Source organism: Daktulosphaira vitifoliae, unplaced genomic scaffold (assembly GCF_025091365.1).
Source record: "Daktulosphaira vitifoliae isolate Bord-2020 unplaced genomic scaffold, ASM2509136v1 Scaffold_3, whole genome shotgun sequence".
Classification (NCBI taxonomy): domain Eukaryota; kingdom Metazoa; phylum Arthropoda; class Insecta; order Hemiptera; family Phylloxeridae; genus Daktulosphaira; species Daktulosphaira vitifoliae.
In genome coordinates, this window is record NW_026099574.1 from 35,681,332 (window position 1) to 35,697,776 (window position 16,445).

Sequence of the window (16,445 nt, forward strand, 5' to 3'; positions counted from 1 at the left end):
AGTTTCCAATCCACTTAAATTAACACAAATAAATATTGTGTTTATCTCTTTTCTTTTCCTTTAAAATTGCAATAACTTAACATTTTTAAATAGAACAATACATGTTTAAATGATTGAAAAACAAAAAGATGATCTAACTAAAAAATAACTGGTGGTTAATAATTTTTGAACATTTATGAGTTAATTCAATTTAACTTTTTTGTTTTTAATCCACTTATTGTCCGGTGACTTTTTTATAATTAAACCCCTCACATAAGTGTTGGTTACCCAATATTTCTTGACTACTAGGTGTCTATGAGGGTGGCGACTCCGTAATATATTGCGTGGCCCAAATCATTACCTCTTAAGAAATAAAATAATCTAACATATTTTATTATCACAGCTGTGTATAAGTGTTATTTTATTATACGAAACAAGAATTACATTAAGACATGTAAACTTAATAGCAATACATAAAAAATATAAATAAATTTATGTGTTATAAAAATACTAAATAATTTAAAAATTCAACAAATGTAGTAATTTAATAAAAATATAAAAATTATTATTTTACATTAAAAATAAAAAATTTGGTGTGAATGTTAAAACATATACATCAAAGGAACATAATTATTGAAAGGCTTGTTTTATTGTCTCTTAAAACATGAGAAAAACAACAAATTTGTTGTATTTGTTCACATAATATTATAATTATTGGTGACATATTATAAGTGATGTAAAAAAAATTGCGTTAAATAAAGATGTTTTTACTGACTTCACAAGCCCTTCAAAGTACAGCATGAATATGCATCAACTTTTGAACTTTCAAACTTCAAAAGTTCTGAAACAATGCGACTTTCCAAAACATGTCCTTCAGTAATGACTAGATATCCAGTTACCCTGTATGGTACAGTGTTCAACTTATTATTTAAAAAATTCTTCAATTTCTTTTAATGTTTTATTTTCAGTTTCCGGTAAGAAAAAATAAAAATAAATCAATCCAATCAATCCTCCCGCTCCAAAAAAGATAAACGTATTGTAAAATCCTACTAAGTGTTCAAAATCTTGATAAAATTTAGTGAAAAAGAAAGTAAAGACAAATGACAATACTGAACACACGCTACAAGTTATGTTTTTAGTCCTGAAACAGTTATACATAAAAAATTGTAAGCAAAAATTAAAATAGAAATTATTAAATTTTTAAGCGATTTTTTAAAATGTGATTTATATTTTATATATTTAATTATTTCATATTTATTGGAAAATTCAACAAAAACAATTATTCATCTTGTTTACTTACTTGATGGGAAAAACTTCGCCTAAAAGTATCCATGCAATAGGCATAACTCCTAGGGACGATGCAAGAGTTGTTGTCAGATACAATACTAATATTGACCAAGAAAATGATTCATTTGAGGAATCGCGGTAGATACCGAGAAATCCAATTGATATGTAACATATTGAGCAAATGGTTATTGTTGATAGTGTGAGAAACCGTTTTCCAAGTCTTCCTACTAAGAATATCGTCAATATTCCAGCAAAAACTCCCAGAAGCATTGAAAATGACTGTTACAAAACCAACCAAACATTAGTTTTCATGTAATAATATTAGAGTTAAAAGTTTAATTATAGTAATTATGTATTATTGTCGTTTATAATGGTCGGGAGTGGCGTATTATTTGTAACAACTTTATTTTTTAAGGTTTTCATAGAGAAGCTGTGACAAAATGTTTTGTAAAATAATGTGATGAATTACTCAATTTTTTTTTNTTTGTAAAATAATGTGATGAATTACTCAATTTGTTTTTGTAATTATTATACATTATTATACATTTTTATTCATTTTTACCATTTGTTTTATAGATAACAAATTCAGTGACGAACAATGATAAAAATAAACATTATATAGAATAATTAATTTTTCATGAACCATTTAAATAGTTGAAAAATAAAGTTTTAAGGATTTATTTTCTTATCCATGTTTCTCTCAATTGATCAATTATGTGTTTTTTATGTTCATATTTTATACCTTATAGAGGTGTCAACTTTATATTTTTGAATGACAACATACATAATTAACTAGTCTATATAATAAATAACGATTTAATTATAAAATTTCTGGACAATAACAACTCGTTAGTTCTTAATAAAATAAAACATACTATTGTCCATTCCACGTTAACAGGAGCACCAAATCTAGTGAATACTTCTATTAAGTATGGCGAATACGGTACTCCAGAAAGTAAGTTTGAAAAGAAGAAGTAGAATACTAGAAGACGAAATGGTTTGATCACATCGGGTTGTATCAGTTGTCGCCAGACCGAGCCAAGATTTTCTGTTTCATTTCCGTCAACTAAATTGTATAAAATTAACGATAGTTTATTTTTTATTTCAATAATAGCTTAAGCTTTAATCAGAATTTCTTACCAGCTTCGATCGTATAAATAACCATTTCATTAAATTCGCTCACACATTTATCGTGGGATATCCATCCTCTTAATTTTCCTAAATTTTTCTGGGCTTTATTGTGCTTCCCTTTAGCTAATAACCAGATAGGCGAATCCGGCGTCTAAATTATTGAATATTTGTTAAAAACTCATGTGATTTTTTTTTATTTAATAATTACCATTAGCAGAACTATTATAGTCAAAACTGGTACTACGGTTGTAAGTAGTACGGTTTGTCTCCATTGCATGGTTATTGCATAAATCACGGTTACTATCAACGAACCAAAAAAATAGAATACATTTGTAGCTGAAGTTAATGCACCCCTTAACTTGGGTTCACATACTTCACTCAGATAGGAAGTACTAGGTCCACCAGCTAAACCTATGCTTAATCCAGTTAGTACCGAGCATATGTATAAAGTTTCAACATCTTTTGCATAATAGTACAGGACGATGGCCAATAAGTATGGAACGTTATACAATATCATGCATCTCTTATGTCCCAGACGTCGGAGTAATAGTGACGAGACAAAGCTTCCGAGCGGAGAGCACAAGTATAATAGACTACCTGAGAATACACTTGGGTTAATAAAAAAAAATACACATTCGAAAGCGATCGTACTAACCAAACCACGAAGCTTCAGTACTTGACATAACTAGAGAATCTTTACAATTTGTAAGATCAGGTGTCTCAAGAGAACCTATTATAACAGTGGGCATCATCATTTGACATCCAAGTCCAATTTGCAAAAAACAAGCTCCTAATATAGCAAAACACTGAAAGAAATAAAAGAGAAATTTAAATAAACTTACAAAAATTTGGTTATGCGTAAAGCAACATTTTATTTTACTAACAACTATGCGCGTAGACTTGAAAAAAAAATCTCATAACTCGATCAAATAACAACAGATTTCAATAAAATTTTCAGGATACTTTTCAAATGTCTCTATAGACAGGTCTGGTAAAAAATTCAGATTTAAAATAAAAAAATGATCGCAGAAATGAGCGTATTTGATAACGTTTTTAAACGCTCAAGGTGTACTAAAAAAATTGTCTCGCGAATAATTCACTAAGAATAACTTCGTAGAGTTATTAAATTAAAAAAAAAAAAAAATTGAAAATCGAATATTATTGATCCTTTAATCAAAATCATAGAAATAATTTGACTTTTCAGTTAAAATTATATTAATAATTTTACCCTTACAAGTTTTTAACCTTACAAGTGTAACTAGAATTATTGACCAATAAGAATTCATATTTTATCTATGAATTTAATTAAATGTATACTGTTTGGCTTCTTGTATCTACATATAAAGTGAGGGCTTCTTTAAAAGAATTCGACTTGAAGTTAATTTTTTTGTTTTATTACCTTTTATTGATGTTATAAAAAAGAAAATTATTTATTATNGTTATTTTTTTTTTGTTTTATTACCTTTTATTGATGTTATAAAAAAGAAAATTATTTATAATGAATTACTTAAAAATAATGATACTCAGAAATCTTTGGAAAGTATCATTTAAGGATCATCGTCAAATTTTTTTATAAAAAAAATGTAAAAGAATTTGATTTAATTAATACTTATAATGCCTGTAAAAAAATATGACCTTTATGAAGCATAGAATCAGAGCAAATAATATGTTCAATAAGTGATGTAAATTGCATTAATTCACATTTTAAAAAATGCATAGGTAATAACAGATGATATAACCATCTAATATTTTACAAGTATTAATTAAAGAAAATAATCTTATCATTTTTATTATTTATTAATAAAGCAAAGTATTACTTTATATAATGTGATTAAAGATAACTCTAAAATATAATTTACTGCACGAAAATTTTTTTTTAATTAAAAATATACATGTGGTTTTTTTAACCAAATATTTAAGTTTATTTAAAATACTCTCATTTTACTATATTAAGTATTGCAAAAAGATACTTTGAAGAGTAAAAATCAAAATAAATTTTTGACATTTATTTAGATGATTAGATTATTGATTTTTAACTATTCGATCGATTAAATTATATTTAGACATATATTATGACTAACTTGTGCAAATGTAGATTTAATACCATACTGATAGTTATTATTTTGCTCTTGTTCATTGTAATCCATAATTATGTTATTTCCTTTTTTCATCTGTAAGTAATATAGAAATTATTTGTAAAATATATAAATTCAATCTAAAAGCAATACTTTTTTATATAGTAAAGAACAAAATAATTTTTTCATTTATCACATGTTAATATTTAAATTAAAGTAGATGTTTATTTTATTAATATGATTTATTCATTCTATTTATTAAAATTCTTAAATATATCAATGTAATAAACATTTACAGTCTTAAAATCAAACAATTAAGTTTTATATAATTCATAAAGTATACATTTTAGGCAAATTTAGCTGCAGATTNTTTACAGTCTTAAAATCAAACAATTAAGTTTTATATAATTCATAAAGTATAAATTTTAGGCAAATTTAGCTGCAAATTAGAAGAGTAAAGGACAAAAATTATTTTAGTATGATAGGTAAAGATTTAATCATCGAGGTTATTTTACACATTTATTGGTTTAAATTTTAACATTTTTTCATTGATAAAATTATTTTAATCAAAGTTCAATATATTTATTGTATATGTCATGAACAATAAAAAATATACATATATACGTATATACAATAAAATTAAATCATAATAATAAAATAAATAATAATCAATAAACATCATGATAAATATCTGATACATCAATTACGTTTCTAGATTTTAGGGAAACTTTGTACTCAAATAAAAGTAAATTATGAAATTATTTAATTTTTATAAATTGGAAAATATCTCATTTCCCCAATTATATTTGCTAACTTCTCTTATTTTATGATTGTATAAGTATTTTAAAAAATTATTTTTTAATTAAAATTTAAATCTAGACAACAGATATAGACAAATAAATTTATATCAAAATTAAATTTCATTTAGATGTAATCTTGTTTACCAAACAACATAAATGAAATCTATTTATTTTTAATGCAATTACATTAAAGTATAATTAATGTTTTTTATAAATTAAAATATGGTTTAAAAAATATACAATTTTAAAGACAATTAATAATTTACGATAAAAAATTCCATAAATAAAATTTGAATATGTTCTAATTTTGGCAATAAAAATTTGTTAATTTGCAAATTTTCATATTAAGTTAATTTAATTTTTTTTTAATTTCTTACCATATTGAAACTTAAGTGTTATTTCGTTTTATTTTGTATATATTTAATATGCAAAGAATCATCCAGCTGTAGTGGGCGCATGGTAATTACATACTGACATTTGATTGAAAAGTTCGCGTAGAATTTTTTCACCAAAAACAAAAGATGTAATAATGACGTAATAAAGTGTATTGATTTCTAAGACATAAACATTAAATTTGATCTTGTTGTTCATAAATTTCGATATTTGTGTAAATTATCAGAAAAAAATATAGTAACACAGTTAAATACATCCGCTTATGAGAAAAGTGAAATGAGATGTAAATTAATTAAGTATATCTTTAAAAATTTTAACAATAAAAACTTAAATACTACGTCGGATATCTCATGAACACAAAAAATTGCATCAGTATATTATTCTCCCGGAGATCTCTAGACTCAATGTGCTATTGTAGTGCGTAAATCATTTCATAATTAAACATTAATCTTAAATAAATTCGATTGAATCTTATCGTTTCTTTAGAATTCTGTAGTAACATCTATTTAATGAGGCTACATTGATAAAGCAAACTATTAACGCAAACATAAATTAATATTATTCGAATTATTCATTATTTTCATCAAGTTAAAACATGAATCCCCGGTGAGTAATTAAGGAATATTCAATATCTAACTAATCAAAATTAACATTTATTATATCTTTGCAGTTTCAAAGTAGGCTTGTTGGGTTTTTTTCTGTTAAACCGGATGAACTTAAATGATTTTATTATGATTATTTATAGTTATAAATCTGATATACTTAAACTAAGGTATACGAGGGAATGAAAAAGTATTTCATAAATATCATTTGCAACACAATATAGATAATTCATAATAAATTATAATTGAAAATCAAACTAATTTGAATGTTTAAATTAAATAATTATGTTCTAATTATAAATATTATTAATAGTTCCTGATAAACTGAATAATTAACTAAAAAAATTATGAATGTACCAGTGCGAATGAAAATTTAGCCATTTATTTAAAAAAATTGATGTTTAGAATACTTAAAACTAATAGTTAAAGTCGAAGAAAATTTTTTTAATTTTAGAAACCATAATTAGTATTCATTAATTATATATTATACTCAAGTAATATTGTATCAATAGTAGTAATAAATATGGCTGTTATGAAACAATTACGTGATATTTACATGCAATTGTTATTATTATCGGAATTTTATACAGTGCTGCACTATAATTTTTAATCAAAAAGGTTTACCCATACTTAAATTTTCAAGTCAAATAATTTTTAATGTACCATGATACATTAAGGTGTTTAATAAATTCAAAATTTAGTACAATTTAATATCGATTAAATAAGTTCGACATAGAGTTCTTTTAAACCAACAGTAAATTATTATTTTGTTTTTTATCTTTTAAATATATCCATAGAGATTATTATATAATTAAAACAGGCAAAAATTTTATATCAGTTTTCATAAATTTGTTCAATTATGATTACAAAAACAGATTATACGTCCTATTATTATTTTCTTTTTTATTGAAATGTTAGTAAATAATGTATTACGAAAGTCTTTTGTTTAGAATTGGTCAAGTATTATTGACGGGCATTTATGATGTTGTAATATATTTCAATTAAAGTAAAACAGAAAAGTAAAGTACAAGGAAAATAATCACCGCAAATCAAAGTTATTCACTAGTATTTAAAATTATTACAATTATTGTAGAGTAGTTTTGTAACAGCTTCAGCACAACTTCTGAAACTCACATTGTTAACCATTTGTAGATATCTAAACATACAGTGGTAGCTATGGACTTAGATTATATGGTCATCTTGTACCGACGAGTTGTTATAATTCTGAGTTAAGAAATGTTTTTCAATTAGGTATCAAAAATTGTACTAAGGAAATTGACAAAGATACATGGTGTTTTATAAAAAATAATTACATCATGGCTCATGGACAAATGTATTTAGCTAATTCCATAGTTATGAAAAATATAGTTGAACGGGGAGAGGAAAGCAGCAATACAAACACAGTAAATTTGATCAACGAAAAAACAAATAATTATAAAATATTTTTTTCTAATACAAAAGAATATCTTGAAACATTTAATTCGTTAATTCACGAATTTATGAATAAAAAACAGGTCAAAGAACAAACTAGTAAACAATGTTTACTACATGATTCAACAAGAAGTCATAATAAAAAATTTGTTTTATGTTTACAATTGCTAATGAAAAAACGTTTGCCTTATATGCAAATTGGTAGTGAAATAAAGTTTCAGTATTTGAATGATAACCCCTGTGATCTTGTCGGTAAAATTATAAATATTCCTCAAAAAAATATCATTGATGTAGAACTTGATCAGCCACTAGAAGTAGAAAAAGGCTCGAAATTAATTATCTTGAGGCCATGGAACAATAGAATATATGTTCAAATGTTTACGGCGTTAACTAGATTCGCCGAAAAAATGGATTGTATGTCACATGATCTACGGTCTATTCTTTTAGGTCATTATATTCGTAGTTCATTATACAATCATGAAATATTAGAAGATTGTCAGGCACCTGGTCTACCCATTCCAAATTATTTACAAAAAATTGCAATAAAGAATGCTATTCGTGAAACATTGTCACTTATCCAAGGACCATCACTTACTGGCAAAACCACTCTGTGTGCAATAATTGCATACCATCTATCAAAATTTGGTTCGGTATTGTTATGTGCACCAACCAAAAAGGCTGTCGATTACTTAACAGATATTGTAGCAAAATCAGGCGTGCGTGTGGTAAGAATGGGCACTCTTAAGATGGCTGGTTGTAAGTCTTCAGATTTGCTTCTAAGTAATAAAATAAAAGAACTGAATGGCCATAGTGAGTTCAAAAAATTACAGATGATCAAAGAAAAATTGAATAAGCTTAACGAACAAGACGAAATTACATACAAACGACTTAAAAAACTTGCAGAAGTTGAATGTTTGAAGTTTTCTCAAGTAGTCTGTACAACATGTGACTTTGCTGGGGATTCTCGTCTAGCTGAATTTAAATTCCGGGCGGTAATTATTGATAGAAGTACACAAACTAATGAACCTAATTGTTTAATACCAATGATTACTGGTGCAGAACAAGTAGTACTTACAGGAGATAATATTAAAAAAAGATCATTGAGTACAAGGAGACAAAATGAATTTAACCGATCACTTTTTGAACGACTTTTGGAATTAGGTGTACCGTTAATGCGTCTTAAAATTCGATATTTTAAGAATTCTTGAAAAACGTTGAGGACAGTTATAAAAAAAATTACATTAATCTTACGAATACTTAATCCAAGTATTAAATTAAATGAAATCTATTCCCATTTTAATAAAGATTGATTTAGATGAACATTTAACGATAAATTATTTTCCAAGTGAACCTTTGTTGATATTAATTATAAAATACATGCCTTATTTATTTTTAGTTTATTTGAGTTCGATGATTTTTATCAACAGACCATTCAAGCATTCATTATGTGTTGAATTTGATTTATCTAAATAAGCATTGTAACTTTTTATGCTTATTGTATATGAAAAAGTTCTATCGTGTACATAGTTGCAATTTTTATTAAATAATTCAATATCGATGGAGATAAGTAAGGTTAAGTATTTTGATTATATTATTGTTAATTCATATAAATTTCAACATACTACAAAACTACTTTTTTTTAATTCGACATTAGGATTTAAAAATTATATTTTAAACATTTCTAAAATATAGATGTATCACAACATCTATAAAATTGTTTATAGAAAAAGAGAAAAAATAATAATAAATTTACTTTAACTTTACTTTAACGAACTCTGTAATTTAAATTGGTACTGTTAAATGATATAATGAATATTAAAAAATAAAACACTTAAATAAAATTAATCATTTCTTTTTGCGTTCAAGTTATTATTACCGCAACGAAAACAGTTAACTCTTTTGACGACATCTACTACTGTTGTTTTACTCATTCATAATATCAGTAATGTATTAGCTAAGTATGGAGAACTTATTCAATGCCAATGTAAATTAAAAAAAAAACATCTGTTCGTGTTTGACTGTCTATGGTGAATTTATATAAATATTTCCTCCCTCCTTGTTATTTGTCCAGCTTTAATTAGATACACGCACGCACATTCACATTTAAAGCCACCTTGGACGGTATCCATAGAACCACCAAGTATAGTTTTGACGTATAACACAACCAAACAGTCAAACAGATACCAATCAGTACATGGCGTTGTTGTTTAACGACTGTTTTGTTATTTTTTTTCAACGCGATGTCGTCACTCATCACGTGTTAAAATCCATAGAAAATGTATTGAACGTCTAAAGAACCAAATCCACAAACATATTATTTTTATTAGATATGATAATTGGTTATCTAGTTTTATATTTGCGCCAGTAAAAATGATCTGCAGTTTGTTTATTAAATTCTGGGCAATTTTTTTATTGACGTTCAACTTTCATGCAGTCGCAGAATATAACAATACTACAAAGACACTTCATCATAATAAACATTATCGTTTCAATTCTTTAAGATTAATTCATGCAGTATGTATAATAATATAAATTAAAATAATATTTCTTTAGTATAACACTTAAGTTTGCATTAATTTTATATTTTTTTAATAAACAAAATACAGTTTAACTACATTTTTATCGATATATTAATTATATATATATTAATATATATATATTAATAATTTGGTTAATTATTAATGATGTTTTCAAAATAAATTACTTTCAATTAATAATATTCTCTTATTGATATAAAATAAATTAAAATAGTAGGTAATAAATGATTTAGTACTATTATATTAAGAATTTTAGTAATCTGTATCAATGGCGGGAATTTTGAAAACATTCTAGATATTCTCTACGATTTTTTTTTAATTATTTAAATTAACATTCTAACATAAATGTTTAAATGTTGATGTATTAAAAAAAAATTTTTGTAAAGCTTAGTTAATTTAAATAATGAAAATAAATTCGTTTTATGGGGTAAGAAACTTTTTCTATTAAGTAAGTCATTGGAATACAAGAAATTCTGACTAATATATGATTTAGTTGTCCAATAAAATAAAACAATATGTTATTAAGTATAGACTAAAACTAGAAGTTACTAGTTTTAGACATGTCTTTTTTAAATTTAAATTAACTTAAAAATTTTTGTTTTGTTTAAATTTCATTTATAAGTATTACAGAATATGTGATAAAAATATATATTTATATGTATATGGACGATTTCATTTATGTATGATCAGTTAAGAGTTTACTTTTCAAATTTTTATTAATTTATATTTTGATATTACACTTATAAAGTTAACAAATATTTGTCTTCTAGAAAATTTAATTTAATAATAATGTAAAAATATTTATAATTAACTACTAACACAAACATTTAAATTTATTACGAAATGTTGAAAATTTGAATTTCCCAGTGAATGAATTGGAATCAAAGTTAATGATATTAAATCAAAATTTGTGATAATGCTGTTGGACTTGAAGTAAATACCTTTTATTGTTTTAAAAAATACTAGGAATTAAAGTTTCTATCAGATTAGAATTTTTTTTAGTTAAAAACTCAGTGGTGTTTGTTTACTGGTAGTGTTCATTTATCAGTGTTTTTACCTTTTATAAAAAATATTTAAATCATTACCTGCTATATAATCTTTTCATAAATGTAACAATTAAAACAAAATGTTTTATATACAACTAAAAAGGAAAAAATCCAAGAAAAATTTAAAAATATCATATGGTGGCCAACAAGTTTCAAGTTTAACTCTGATTTTGGGACTTGCCAATGTTAATAAATATTTGAAAGCCTAACATTTTAATTATTAAAAACTAATAACTTTTCCTTTTACTTTTATTAAGAGAATATGTACAATCAATAAAATTTAATTCAATTACAATGAGTAAATTAATTAACTAATAGGACAAAGAAAATATGAAGAGAATGCGGCCTATTGGCTATATCTCTGAAATTAATACTTTAATGAAAAAATCATACACTTAATTAGTGTGAAATAACATAAAAAATAAATCAGAAAATGATTTATTTAGCTACTCTGTATTGTGTTTTATAGAAAATTGTAAATGATACTCTCTAAGATTTTTTTTTTTTTTCAAACAATTAAGGTTACAGTNAACAATATAATTCAGTTTATAATTACTTGATGCGCTCTGTAGTAAAAAGTTTATCCTTTCATTCATATAATGAATGTTCATACTAAGTAGGTTAAAATGTGTTTTATCGGCATGTCAATTTATTCTAAAATAACCTGTAAAGGTGAATAATCTTTGTATTTCTAAGCAAGAACTAAACGTTATATTTAACATAATTCAATTACATTTCGTAGTTTGCACATTGATAAAGTGATTTAATAATACACAAACGAAAAATATAATGTTATAAATAGTATTTTTGCTATCAGATTTTTATGGATAAGTGCACTGTTTATTAATTATATCTCAACATTTTTTAAAATTATAATACCACCTTTAAGATAATAGTAAAGGATTAGCCGGTGAAACTGTTAAATCATAAAAAAACGTATAGTCATTTTTAAAATGTAGTATTGCATACTGAAAAACTACCAAATTAAAAAAAAAATTCTAGTGATTATTAAATCAATTGTTAATAAAATATTTCTATTAATACATTAGTTATATTTGTTTTAATACATAAAATAATTAATTTTTTCAGATATTTAGACATGGAGAAAGAACGCCGGCCGATACATACCCAACTGATCCTTATGTTAATTACAAGTGGGAACCATATGGATGGGGGCAATTAACAAATGTAAATTAACAATTCTGGATCTTAAACTTGGACTTAAAATTAACATATAATTTCTTTAGATCGGTAAACGCAATCAATATGAAATCGGGAGATTTATTCGAAAAAGGTACAGTGGATTTTTAGATTTGTTGTACTCTCCGGATAAAGTAACATTTTGGAGTACTGATGTTGATAGGACTAAAATGAGCGCTCAACTTGTTGCAGCAGCTTTGTATAAGCCGATCGGAAATCAAAAATGGAATAAACATCTCGAATGGCAACCTATTCCTATTCACACTGAAAAGTTAAACAATGACCAAGTAAAATATTAAAACGTTATAATTTAATTAATAAGTATATTTGTTACAAGTGTAATTAGTCATTCATAGGTATTAAATTATTTCACTTAATTATAGCTATTATTGGTTCGAAAATCGTGTCCAAGATATTACGAAGAGAGACAAGCTATAATGAATTTATCATCAATTCAGCGAGAACTGCTTAGTTATCAAAACATTTATGACTACTTGACTGAAAATACAGGACTGAAAGTGCAAGATCCTGATGATGTTCAATCGATTTATAGTACGTTAAAAGCGGAAGTACGTTATTTTAATGAAGCAAATAGAAATGCTAATTTACAGTTAAATTAATTTGTTTATAGTCGGATTATGGCCTTGAACTACCTCCATGGACATCTAAGGTTTATCCCAGTCAACTGACACAAATCACTTCTAGAAGTTTTATACTTAACGCGTTCAATGATCAAATGAAAAAAATTAAAGGAGGTAAATGCTACGAATTCAGTTGGTCAATACATTTTTTATGATTCCAACCTAAACATTTTTTTAGGTCCGTTGCTTAAAAAAATTTTAGAAGATAGTAAAACCAAAATGATTAATAATTCAATTAATCAACTATACGTTTACGCTGGTCATGATTCGACCTTGTCCAATCTTTTAATAGCATTAGGAGTGTGGGAAGAACAAATTCCAACATATAATATGTTAGCTTTACTAGAACTCCATGAGACGTCAAAAGGAAAGTTTTACTTTAAGGTATATAAAAATATTTTGAAACTAAACATAAATTCTTCAACTATAGTAAACTCTGTTGAGAAATTTAAATTAAACTATTGAAAACAACTGGGAATTAAAGAGGATTTATAGGCACAAATTTTACACTTAGAAAATTTAATAAAAAATATTAGATTTCTCAACGTGTTTTATTTGTTATTTGATTCTAGACCAAAGTTTTTAATATTCACGTTAAATGAAAAATGATTTTAGGTAATAAGATATCTGATCTTACTGTTGTCAAATAAAGTAGGATTCCCCTGTTCAATAATATTCGTATATACCTTGATTTAGGAACAGCTTCGATTGAATTTGTTTCAGAGTCGTAAAAACTCATTTATTTTTATTATATGTTTTTGTGTCTCCTAAAAAGTTTTTAAAATTGGAGGTATTTGGTTACAGCAGCAGGGCTTTCAATTACTTTGTTTAGGATACTAATAACCAAATTATTTCTTATGATTTGTTTAAATTTAGGTTCTATTACGAAATAACACACAAATGAAACCTTACAAATTGTCTATATTGGGCTGCAAAGGATCTGGTTGTACTTTTAAACACGTCGAATCAATAACGAAACATGTAATACCAGTTGATTTAGACGAAGAGTGTAAATGTACGACACAGCATTGTTTAAATTTAAAAATCAAAGAAGCTGGGCCTTAAATAATTTGACTGGGAAAAAAACTTAGTTCTAAGGATTTAAGATTTTCAATTAATGAGTTTGTTCGGTTTTGTCCATCATTAGTTAGATAATACTAATGTATAGACAGTTTGTATGCTACTGTTCACGTGCTCAGTAAATTTTAATCTGTGGCTTTGGAATCTTACATTTTTAATCATATTTTTCTATGTGTAAGTTGCACTATATAAACACATTAAAAATTTGACTTTTAAATGAATTGTTTCAATTTTACTTATATACTTTAAATAATAATTCATATGTACCTTAATTGCTGTCAAAAGAGTTGAGCTCAATATTCTCAGAAAATTAATTATAAATTATATTTTTATATATTTGTTCTTCATTGTAAATAACGTATTATATAATAACAACAATAAATAACAATTAAATTAAAAATGAATAAAAGGGGACATAAATTATAAATATAGAATGTATAAAATTACATCATTTATAATCGTATAAAAAAACACAAACAATTTATGTACTTATTAAATTAATTAATCCTAATATTTTAAATAGTTAAAATGATTTTGTTGTAAAAATATAATTTTAAGTGGAAAAAATTGATTTAATATTTTTATACATCAAAATAATTATTTAGATTGTCATGATTTTTATGACAGTTTTGTTTATACAGTTAAAAAATAATAATTATATTATTATTAAAGTTTCAAAAAATAATATTCTTTTTTTTTTATCAAGTTGCAAATTAAAATGTTATTTAAAAATGTTAAGAAGAAAAAGAAGAAACGATTAACAATTAAATAGATAAAAAGAAATTCTCGGAATTTAAAAATTGTTTAAATATCGTGTACCAATAATACTCAATAAATATTAATAATAAACTTTTCCCTTAAGCTTGAATTTAATTTCAAATTATGTCATAAGTAAACCTGAAATGTCATAAATGTTTATCATTAAAAAATTATTCTACAAAATAAGAATCTCGTTTCAACTCACTGGCAATCGCAGCAGTAAGTAAAGTAGTAACAGTTCCTCCGACAAAAGCCCTAAATATGTTTTTAACAATCGACGTTTGTTGAGAAGGTGCTAATGTTGTTAAAGTAGCAATCATTGAACCCATAGATCCAGGATTAGCAAAACTACATAATGCAAAAGTTGCTATAATTTCAGATTTTGGCTGTAAAAAAAAATTGAGCCTTCATATATATTTATTTGTAACTAGTAATAATATTTTTGATTCTTTTTATCGAGTAAAACTATGAACAAAAATCGAATTTTTACTTACGCTTAATTTATGTTCAGTTTTAAGCGAGCCCAATTTTTTGTATGCTATAAATTCATTAGTAGTTATTTTCAATCCTATTAGTTTTGCTACTGTTTCACATTCATCAAATTCAGTACCCAAAACCCAAGCAATTGGAATTAGCGTTTTTCCTAAAATATACTAAAAAAAAAAGTTAAAGTTTTATAAGGTTAATACAATGCATTAAATTTTTTAATTACATATAGTAACGATAAACCGAAAGAGTTGCAGAAATTCATTGAATACTATTGTTCATATTGAAAAAGTAATGTCCATACTTCTTCAGAGAATTATAATTATTTTTGTTCAAATTCTCAGAATTCGAAGTTTTAACTACTTTTGATTTATGTATACACATTTATAATATTGTTAGTTAATTAAAATTAAATAATAATTATTAGTAAGACTCATAAGGTTTATAAAATACCTTATCAATTTATTTTTTCTATTATGACGCAATTGTCGGTAACATTGAGTTAGACTGATTTTCATGAACACATAAGTTCATGAATAAAATAAATCTAAAGTACAATATAAACCTAAATACTAATAAATATTTGTTTAAATAATTTGGATGTTACTAATATTGACATATATTGCTGTTATATTATAAAGCGTACTAATATAATTAAATTTATGTTTACAAATTTTTAAACTGTGTTTTATTACTTTTTGGCCACTTTAATAATATTTAAATATTTATGTGCAAAAATTTCGTGTAACGTTTTATTATTTGTCCATGAAAATTCTCAGATCACACTGGACTGATTTAATGATAAAAAATCCGATTTTAATCTATTTAAATCTATTGATGAAGAGGTTATCCCCATTTAAGGGGAACGAGGGAAATTTTTGAGAGTAATGTCTTCGACTAGATACGATTTGTGATCTTTTGACGTATTGTTGAAAGAAATCGGTTCGGCGAGAGCTGAGAAAAAGTGGTAACAGACACAAAAAAAAAAAAAATAATAA

At 24.8% G+C, this 16,445-nt stretch overlaps 4 protein-coding genes across 4 annotated transcripts in view; 2 read left to right on the forward strand and 2 right to left on the reverse strand.

Annotated features, from left to right (window-relative positions):
* Window positions 1-477: 477 nt before the first annotated feature.
* Window positions 478-6,085, reverse strand: LOC126901860 (facilitated trehalose transporter Tret1-like). Its single transcript, XM_050678725.1, has 8 exons — window positions 5,650-6,085; window positions 4,479-4,568; window positions 3,053-3,203; window positions 2,606-2,994; window positions 2,407-2,548; window positions 2,142-2,332; window positions 1,280-1,545; window positions 478-1,120 (listed from the first exon to the last, which is right to left on the reverse strand). Exons 1-8 carry the CDS (start codon window positions 5,650-5,652, stop codon window positions 904-906), a joined length of 1,449 nt encoding a protein of 482 aa, XP_050534682.1. The 5' UTR covers window positions 5,653-6,085; the 3' UTR covers window positions 478-903.
* Window positions 6,086-7,583: 1,498 nt separating this feature from the next.
* LOC126902132 (regulator of nonsense transcripts 1 homolog) lies at window positions 7,584-8,906 on the forward strand. The gene has a single exon (XM_050679157.1). It carries the CDS (start codon window positions 7,584-7,586, stop codon window positions 8,904-8,906), a length of 1,323 nt encoding a protein of 440 aa, XP_050535114.1.
* A 930-nt stretch (window positions 8,907-9,836) lies between these two features.
* On the forward strand, window positions 9,837-14,419 carry LOC126901862 (prostatic acid phosphatase-like). The gene is made up of 7 exons (XM_050678727.1): window positions 9,837-10,212; window positions 12,371-12,469; window positions 12,529-12,768; window positions 12,865-13,050; window positions 13,113-13,236; window positions 13,301-13,506; window positions 13,999-14,419. The coding sequence occupies exons 1-7, from the start codon at window positions 10,069-10,071 to the stop codon at window positions 14,185-14,187; spliced, it is 1,188 nt and encodes a 395-aa protein (XP_050534684.1). The 5' UTR covers window positions 9,837-10,068; the 3' UTR covers window positions 14,188-14,419.
* Window positions 14,420-14,986: 567 nt separating this feature from the next.
* LOC126901856 (sodium/nucleoside cotransporter 2-like) overlaps window positions 14,987-16,445 on the reverse strand; it is a 9,194-nt gene continuing 7,735 nt past the window's right edge. Inside the window, exons 10-12 of the mRNA XM_050678717.1 lie at window positions 15,456-15,614; window positions 15,167-15,347; window positions 14,987-15,099 (exon numbers count right to left, since the gene is read on the reverse strand). Coding sequence (XP_050534674.1) covers window positions 15,083-15,099; window positions 15,167-15,347; window positions 15,456-15,614 — 357 coding nt within the window. The 3' untranslated portion in view covers window positions 14,987-15,082. The remainder of the gene's footprint in view (window positions 15,100-15,166; window positions 15,348-15,455; window positions 15,615-16,445) is intronic.

Excerpts from the sequence above, each read along its gene's own strand:
- LOC126901862 (XM_050678727.1), top strand. The coding sequence starts at position 10,069 with ATGATCTGCAGTTTGTTTATTAAATTCTGGGCAATTTTTTTATTGACG. Across the intron at positions 12,470-12,528 it reads GATGGGGGCAATTAACAAAT|ATCGGTAAACGCAATCAATA; the intron begins GTAAATTAACAA and ends TAATTTCTTTAG. Across the intron at positions 13,507-13,998 it reads AAGGAAAGTTTTACTTTAAG|GTTCTATTACGAAATAACAC; the intron begins GTATATAAAAAT and ends GTTTAAATTTAG.
- LOC126901860 (XM_050678725.1), bottom strand. Across the intron at positions 3,204-4,478 it reads TTAAATCTACATTTGCACAA|TGTTTTGCTATATTAGGAGC; the intron begins GTTAGTCATAAT and ends TATTTCTTTCAG. Across the intron at positions 1,121-1,279 it reads GGCGAAGTTTTTCCCATCAA|GACTAAAAACATAACTTGTA; the intron begins GTAAGTAAACAA and ends TAACTGTTTCAG.
- LOC126902132 (XM_050679157.1), top strand. The coding sequence starts at position 7,584 with ATGGCTCATGGACAAATGTATTTAGCTAATTCCATAGTTATGAAAAAT.